This window comes from Sinocyclocheilus anshuiensis, unplaced genomic scaffold (genome assembly GCF_001515605.1).
Source record: "Sinocyclocheilus anshuiensis isolate Anshui unplaced genomic scaffold, SAMN03320099.WGS_v1.1 scaffold668, whole genome shotgun sequence".
In the NCBI taxonomy this organism is placed as follows: Eukaryota; Metazoa; Chordata; class Actinopteri; order Cypriniformes; family Cyprinidae; genus Sinocyclocheilus; species Sinocyclocheilus anshuiensis.
This window is the reverse complement of record NW_015557097.1, coordinates 772,969-782,067: the sequence shown is the minus strand read 5'-3', so window position 1 is coordinate 782,067 and position 9,099 is coordinate 772,969. Positions and strand designations below refer to the sequence as shown.

The 9,099-nt window shown below is 37.4% G+C and overlaps 1 protein-coding gene across 1 annotated transcript in view; it reads right to left on the bottom strand.

Annotated features, from left to right (window-relative positions):
• Nucleotides 1-121: 121 nt before the first annotated feature.
• LOC107677414 (uncharacterized protein C9orf171 homolog) overlaps nt 122-9,099 on the bottom strand; it is a 21,160-nt gene continuing 12,182 nt past the window's right edge. Inside the window, exons 4-7 of the mRNA XM_016472298.1 lie at nt 7,005-7,233; nt 2,910-3,015; nt 2,714-2,815; nt 122-281 (exon numbers count right to left, since the gene is read on the bottom strand). Coding sequence (XP_016327784.1) covers nt 150-281; nt 2,714-2,815; nt 2,910-3,015; nt 7,005-7,233 — 569 coding nt within the window. The 3' untranslated portion in view covers nt 122-149. The remainder of the gene's footprint in view (nt 282-2,713; nt 2,816-2,909; nt 3,016-7,004; nt 7,234-9,099) is intronic.

Below are 9,099 nucleotides of genomic sequence, written 5' to 3'. Positions count from 1 at the left end.
TATATATATATATATATATATATATATATATATATATATATATATAGTGTATGTGTGTAGACAAAATAAACACCAGAAGAACAAATTATGTCAATTTTTTTATTGAGAGATGAATGCCTGATACACAGAGGCGCTGAGATGTAATAATTTTAACTCTGATAATCCACCGTGTAAGTGCCTTGACCCAGAATCCCTCTCCTGCTTGCAGACTCTGAGTGGTGGGTGCTCATGGCTTTCTTCCGGGCTTCAGGATCGCGAAAGGTGTCCAGAGCTGGTCCCACCTACAGAATCCAAAGCAGAGTATCTGATCAATCTTGCACTGATTTTCAGCAGACTGGGATGCTGTCTGGGTATGGAGAGACATAATTTTGTTTATTATGTACATAAATTGTAGCAAAAAGAGTGTGCAATCTCATCGGATCTGATGAATCATCCTAGAGTAGGAATATAGATTGAGGCCTATTGCAGTTCATCAATGAAAACAAAAAGATTTGAATGACAGAGGAAAGTAACATGGATGGCACTATTGGAACATGGAAGACTTTCTGTTTTTGATTCACAAAAGTGCAGTCAGAATAGTCAAACAATAAAAAACATATCCCTGTAAAAGGCAGCAGAGACGCTTTGCCCATGTTTTACTTCTGTAGCATCTAAACTGGTACGTAATAATGTATACTGACAGCTATTAAATAATAGAAGTTGTTGGCTCAAAACAGACAGAGCTCAAACAATGGCTCAAAACAGACAGATATGTTAAATTAGGATTTTATATGTTTACTATCCTCCAAAGGTTAGTTTATGTTTATGGCATATTTCTGAACAGTAAAAACACGTTGAAACTTTACCGGTGTGTCACATCACGTTTTAAATATATGTACTTGTTTTTCTTTTTCCTTTTTCTATTCTAAAAAATCTGTTGCCTCCCACAAACACTTTTGACACCTCCAAACCTTTTTGAATTAAATAGGAGGAACACGCGTCTCAAGAAAGGTGGAATGAAAGAGATGTAAGGGAAGGTGACAATACAAACAAACAAACAACAGGAATGAAGAAAATGAGTGTAGAATGAAGAAGAGAGTCAAGGATGCAAATGTCGAACCTGGTGCTATCAGGACAGCTACTTAACAGGCTGTAATGAGCAGAGGTAAATCTTTTATAAGGTTAACGCTCCTCTCTCTCCATCAGCTGTCATACAAGAGAGAATTTAGTGCAGGCGTGCAACCAAAATAACACTCTCCCTCCCTCATTAGAGCCGACTGAGGGTGGACGATAGGACAGGCAGCTACGGGGTGTGTGTGTGTGTGTGTGTGGTTGGGGAGGGGGTTGTGATTTGCAGAGGAAATCCAGACAGTGAGGAAAAATAGGATGGTGGAGTGCATGAAAAAGTTCAAATAAGAAACATAGCAGCATGGGATATCAGGGTGTGAAAGAGAGAGCTTAAATGTACAGTACAAGCATAATATGCATGTTTAACCATATGCATGTGTCGTGCAAATAAATGTATCCCCATGTTGTTGCATTTGAGCTTGTTTTGTGTTCCTATATTTGTGTGATACAAAAAAAAATGTAAAAAAAAAAATTTGATGAGGTACCCATTGGATCCTAAAATGAAATATTTAGGAGCCAATTTTTTTTTAGTTTGCTAGAATCTTAAATTCCCAAAGCGTTTAAATGTATCTTTTAATAACAGTCCCTTCTGTGTGATATGATGGTTTAAAAACTGTATACATGTTTTCCAATTTGATGTTTTACAACAAATATCATTCTCAATAACAAATAATATTTTAAAAGTTTTTTTTTTTTTGGAACCACATTATTCATTTATCCAACAAAACTCTGCTGTGAATATATATTTTTATTTCCACACATTGTCAAATTAACGTCAATAAGAAGTCTCGCAAACCTAAAGAAAAGTAGTACTTCAACAGCCTCCAGTTCATTTTAAATTGGACCTAACCATGTTCAAGTTTGTAGCCATTTCATTAATCTTTTTGGCGGATTCATTAAAAAGAACCAATTCATAACCAATTCCTCAACTGGGTTTTAAACAATTTAATTATTATAATTTTTTTTTTTTTGCATTTGCGTCCATTTTTACTCACGGTCTGGAGCCCTTTGTAAATAGTGGCTAGTGCATATGTATTGTGGTGTTCCGTCAGTGCTTGTAAAGGTGTGTTTGGATGTGTGTAAGGGCCATCATTAGCTCAGCATGAGTCTGATTCCTTCATAATTGGAAGCATTGGGGATTGTCAATAGAGAATTTTCATGCACCGCTGACAGGTAGAGCTGTCAGGCTGGTAGTCTGCTTGTCAACGCAAAAGATCAATAAACACAAAGCACTTTTGATTTACTTGGTGCTTTTGCAGAGGGACAGAGGGACCAAAACTAAAGGGGTTAGTGTACATTTGAACAATCATAAGGGCTTGAGGCAGATATTGTTACTTTTTCAGCATAGATTTTTCAGCAAGGCATCCTCATACTTCACACTGTCTCACACACACACACGCAGTACACTGATCCTGTCTATCCTTCCAGTGGGAGTCAACTAAACCACTGAATGAAACCATGATGCATATAGTTTTGAATAGTTGCCACAAATAATATATAATTATGTATTATTTAAAAACACTAGACTAATTAAGTGTGTGGAAGAAAAATTTGCATGGCGACTACAGCGTGAAAGTGAAATTGTGGGCACTAGGGGAGTTTTCACCTGCTGGAAACGAGGCATTTTCCACATGGATGGGGCCTCAGGCAAGGGGCGACTCTTGCGGAGCAGGGTTGTTCGTGTATCCTGTATACGTCCAAGCTGAGCCTGTGAAGGATTCAATAGACACTTACAGTTTAATCAGCCTTCTCATAGAAGCGAAGGTTAACATTAAAGTCATTTTGTGAGATCTTCAACAGACCTTCTTATGCTGATGGGCCTGTAGGATCTTGTCCTTGGCCTGCTGCTCTTCCAGCCATCTCTGAGCATACTTATACTCAATGAGCTCTGAGATTGGGGTGGATGGTCTAAAGTGGAACAAAACGCTTTTCTCAGGCTGCCCACATCTGAATATGCAGAATTCTGTGATTTACACTTGTTTTGGTAGATAAAAGCATAATCAAATTAGACAATATATTTAAAAGAATTGTTCACAAAATGAAAATTCTGCCATCATTTATTCACTCTCGTGTTGTTCCAAATCTGTGTGACTTTCTTTCTTCTTTGGAACATAAAAGAAGGCATTTTGAGAAATGTTTCCGTTTTTTTAGTCCATACAAAAGAAGTCAACCAAACTGTCTGGTTACCAACATTATTTCAAATATATTCTTTGCGATTCACTAAAGAAAGTAAATCACACAGGTTTGGAATGACATGAGGGTGAGTAAAATGATCACAAAATTTCCATTGTTAGGTGAACTATCTCTTTATTTAATAGCCTATTCACTTGCAGAAGTGTAAATTTGAAAATATTCTATGTTCAGTCAAGGTTTGGCATTGACAGTCTCATTTAATAACAGGCGTGACCCTAAAACAGTCCCGTTCTCACAACAGATTACATGCAGATTGTATTACATAGATTATATAGAGTCGCTACTGTATGAACGAATAATCGATGTGACGCTCCTTTTTGTTGTCGCATTAGCCGTGTATCATCTGTAACCATAATGACAGTGACAAAACAGTTGTGAGTTCATCCGCCAAATCTGAATTATTTGAGTCGCACATGGACTACAAAACTGATGGGATTAGCGCCAGTGGAAGATGGTGACTACAACCTTCAGATGGTACACATCTTCAGTATATGTACCCTATGCCTTTATGCATATTCAATCTGGGCTTTGTGATCAATGGCTCAACATCCCAATGAGTGTAAAAGGCAGCTAAGGGAGCCTCCCAACCCAATCACCCTATCATTGGGTGAGGTTCTGGGTAGTGCAGTGGAATGCCGAGTGCTATTCCCTTTCACTGGCATTCGATCTTGGACTGCCAGGTGTAAAGTTGTGAAAACAGCATTCTTATATCTCAAATAGATATCTCCAGATATATCTCTTGTGTGTATGTGTGTGCTGTATTTAATGTGTGTGTATGGGGATAGTGACATTTTGTGCAAGGATGCTCATTAGGGCTGACCGTGGCATTGGCAAACAGCATTTGATGGATAGAGTGCAGGACCAAACAAGTCCCTGTGGACCCCTGATCTTACCTCTCATTGCTCCAGACTGCCTTCCTCCTGACTGGCTCTTGAAACACACTCTCACCTAGCACTTCTTACACTAGATGTATCAACATCAAGTGTGTGTGTGTGTATGTGTGTGAGAGCAAAAGAGAGAAAGTCTGGACACAAAGCTGTGTTTTCAGTTAAATAATTCAGCTCCATTTCAACAGTATCAAGGCCCAAGAGGACGAGAACAAAAAAGAAAGCAGGCAGAAGGAAGGAGTGAAGGGAGCTTGTGGCACTGCGGACCGCTGTAATAATCCTACCTGTGCTCTCAGCAGAGTGCTCGTGTCATATCTCACTGGGCACAGAGCTCAAAGATGAGTGCTCTCTCCTTTCCTTCTCCCTCTTTCTCTCTGTTTCTTACAGATATACATTTCTGTACCACTTTCTACATACATTTCTCTATCGCTTTCCTGCTCCTGTCTTTTGCCTCATCCAGTAAAACAAAACACCCAAATCACTTTCTAAATTGTTCAATATCCACCCACCTCTGATTCCCACACAAACATGGCCTATGGATATCAAAAATGGAGTGCAGATCTGTAAATAGGTTTTCATGGACCTATTTATGGATCTGCTCCCTCAATATATCCGGGTGAGTTAAAAAAAAATATTTTCCAGTTTACAGAAACTGGAAATGTGAATTCTTTGAAACTACAGGTGCATCTCAATAAATTAGAATGTCGTGGAAAAGTTAATTTATTTCAGTAATTCAACTCAAATTGTGAAACTCGTGTATTAAATAAATTCAATGCACACAGACTGAAGTAGTTTAAGTCTTTGGTTCTTTTAATTGTGATGATTTTGGCTCACATTTAACAAAAACCCACCAATTCACTATCTCAACAAATTAGAATACTTCATAAGACCAATAAAAAAAAAACATTTTTAGTGAATTGTTGGCCTTCTGGAAAGTATGTTCATTTACTGTACATTGGTAGGGGCTCCTTTTGCTTTAATTACTGCCTCAATTCGGTGTGGCATGGAGGTATGCCTTGACCCCAGCCTCAGTCCATTCCTTGTGAAGTTCACTCAAATTCTTGAATCGATTTTGCTTGACAATCCTCATAAGGCTGCGGTTCTCTCGGTTGGTTGTGCATCTTTTTCTTCCACACTTTTTCCTTCCACTCAACTTCCTGTTAACATGCTTGGATACAGCACTCTGTGAACAGCCAGCTTCTTTGGCAATGAATGTTTGTGGCTTATCCTCCTTGTGAAGGGTGTCAATGATTGTCTTCTGGACAACTGTCAGATCAGCAGTCTTCCCCATGATTGTGTAGCCTAGTGAACCAAACTGAGAGACCATTTTGAAGGCTCAGGAAACCTTTGCAGGTGTTTTGAGTTGATTAGCTGATTGGCATGTCACCATATTCTAATTTGTTGAGATAGTGAATTGGTGGGTTTTTGTTAAATGTGAGCCAAAATCATCACAATTAAAAGAACCAAAGACTTAAACTACTTCAGTCTGTGTGCATTGAATTTACTTAATACACGAGTCTCACAATTTGAGTTGAATTACTGAAATAAATGAACTTTTCCACGACATTCTAATTTATTGAGATGCACCTGTACATAAAAACCCATATTAGACCAACAGAATTCCCCCAAATGTTGTCCCAACTAGTCAAACACAGTTGTCTGAACAAAGAATTTTAAATTCAACTATGCTGGGTTTGTGAGTTCCCAGCATGTATTGCAGCATTAATCAATTATGTGGTTACTGTTATAAGATTATTGTTTTGCTGTTTGCTGAATGTAGTTTTGTTGTCTTTTTACACGCCTTTAGAAACAGCATAATTCACTTCACATATTAAGTGTCCTTTAAAACTAAATATAATTTATGGCTACAAAATGATAGATTGATAATTTTTTGTATTACTAACTGAACATTTGCTGAACAAGAAATCTGTGGTTGCCTCGATTAATTAATTGGCTAAATGATGCATTTTGCATTTAGTAAATGAACAAATGCAAAATGACAGTAGTATTGTTACTTGAGAAAATATTTTAGAGAACCAAAAAATCTGAATGCATCCACTTGCATAACAAGTCCTCTTTTACAGTTCAGGAACAATGTGAAAAGTGAGGGGGACACATTATAAGCCTTATCAGACTAGATCATGAATATTAATTACAGAAATAATATTCACCCAGAAGTCCTAAATGATTTGCTGAAAGGCTGGTAAGTAGGTGCTGGCCATATTAGGATTTATTCAATCTAATACCGATACAACCAATTGACAGATGCTTCTTCAGACGCTTATTTACATGTCTGGCTAGTTGCTACAATTTGCAGCCAAGCAAAACTAAATTCTTCAAAATATTATGATTATTCTTAAAATAATTCCTATCTATAATATGTGTCTAAAATATAATGGTTTATAATGCCTGCAATACTACTGAAAATCTTTACAAACAACTATTTTTGAAATTTTCTTATAGACAATGCTTTTTGGCAGACTATAAAACTCTTCTTGTGCGGTGCCAAGTGTTTTTGAATGTTTTGATTCACTGCCTATATGTGATGCGAGGGTGTGTATATGTGGGTGGGAGATGTAAACAGACAGTGGGAAAGAGACAAAGCCGAGGCAGAAGAATGTGTCATTTAAATGCATATCAGCATGTAGAAATTAATAACTGTTTCTTCCTCTTTATAAAAATGTATTATTGAGTTTTTAAATAACGTAGTAACAGCCGTATTAATAGGAATATTAGTATGCATATGTTCTTTTGAAAATGTACATTATTTGATTGAGATTAGACTCAGATCATAATGGTGAACACACCTACACTCACCTGTTAGTAACACCAAACGAAGCATCTGCTGGTATGCGATCTGGGGCAGACCTGTGAAACCCCTCTCTGGTCAACGGCTGGCGCTGAATGTCATGGGTGGCACGGTACTGTTGCAGCTCTTTAGCAGTAACCAAGCCTGACTTGACCCCTTCTCGGTTAAGGGCGATAAAATCCCTCTCAGCCTCCCTGTTTCTGGTAGACATAGTGTGAGTGTGCCAGCTGGAGATAGCTATAAAATGAAAGAGAGAGAGAAATCACAGCAGAAAAAAATACTATGAAATCAAGAAACATTTTGATGAGAAGGATTGCACTACAAGTTCTTCTATTTGTCTTGTTTTTCCTTAAAAATATCAAAACAAAATAACTTAATAATAAAACTTAATAATACTTGAGAAGCTTGAGAATACTTGAGAGGCAAAACTGCAGACGATACAAATATTCAATTCAATTCATGTTTATTTGTATAGCGCCTTTTAAGATACAAATCGTTGCAAAGCAGCTGTACAATATATGTTTCTACAATATATTTAGTAGTAGCTTATCAGTGGTGACTATGTCAGTAAATGTACATATGGCAGAAATGTACAGAAAAATCAATTAAAGATGTAATCAAACAGACTATGAACACTATTAACAGCAATTATTATATGTTGAAATCACACTTATAGCAAATACTATTTAAAAGATGTTTTTCTTGCAATGTGGCAGCTTTGGACACTGAGGATGTAAAACACACTGGTTTCATAGGTCTAAATAAGTCATATTTTATTGTACCAAAAGACTACTGGAAAACTTAGACAAATAACACTCTATAGACAAATATCACTATATAATAGTGTAAAAAGTTGGATCAACTTAAAATGACTTCTTAAAAATACTTCTACCTTGTTCTGAACACTTAAGTTAGAAATATTAGCAGTATTCAAACTATTAGATACAGCCATAGACAGATCAGCAGTTTGAGGAAGAGAAAACGCAAAACTGTTCAATGGCTTTGGTGACTGGCAGCTCTCCTTCATGACACCAGGTTTTGGGTGTTTTCTGCAATAATAGTTACATAAGGATTTGTGATGAGTGAGCTTAGATAAGCATGACAGGGTAACCTCAGCCTAGAACTGCATCATAGTTTATGGGACTGTAGAAGAGCTTGACACTTGCAGTCGCTGCCTGTCGTCCGTTGGAAGTGCATAATTAAAGTGTGAGATGGGGAGCCAGTGCAGAAGCCAGGCAGTTTAGTATGCTAACAGGAGCGCACTGACAGCACAGGCTAAGAGCCTGAGGGGACACTTACTGAAGAAAACGCACTGTGGCATCATCCTGTGACAAGAGTTGATGGGGAGCGGGTGTGGTGTCTCATAAACAAAGGCTTTGAGTGAGTGCAGATAGAGCTTTATAATGATTGAATCATAATGATGAGGTTTTGAATGTTAAGCCAACAGTGGTAAAGTTTTAAAGGCAAATATAGTGTCAATTTTACAAAATTGTTTTGCCACCTGCAGAACCTGATTTTATCAAGTGCAACATGTTCCTGGATCAACATCTTTGTTGACCCTGGAACAACATTGTGATTAACCAATCAGATTTGAAGAACCAGTTTATAGTTTTTGTGAAGTTTAGGCTTACAATCAGTGTTTGGTGCTTGTACATCAGTGTCATTCATCTATCATTTCCTCTGATTTTAGGGATTACTCATGGTTAAGGTTAGGTTTAGGTGTAGGGATATGGTCAAAGACTACATTTTTTGATTAAAATGTTGTTCCACGGTCAACAAAATATGTTGACCTAGGAACACATCTAAAGCCCTGTTCACACCAAGAACGATAAAGATAACGATATTAGCGTCCACACCAGCGAACGATATCGTCTGTTTATTCTAAGCGCACATGCGTCTGTCACTTTAAATTCTTGAGCTCGTTACAGCAGGATGGATTCTGATTGGCTGTCAGTGTTTTATCGTCCATCAGCTGGAAAAAAAATAGTTTTGAAAGTGATCACACCGATATCGTTCCTCTGTATCGTTATCGTTGTGGTGTGAACTATGCTATTCTTTAATATTAAGAATGATTTTTAGAACTATATCTTTATCGTTATCTTT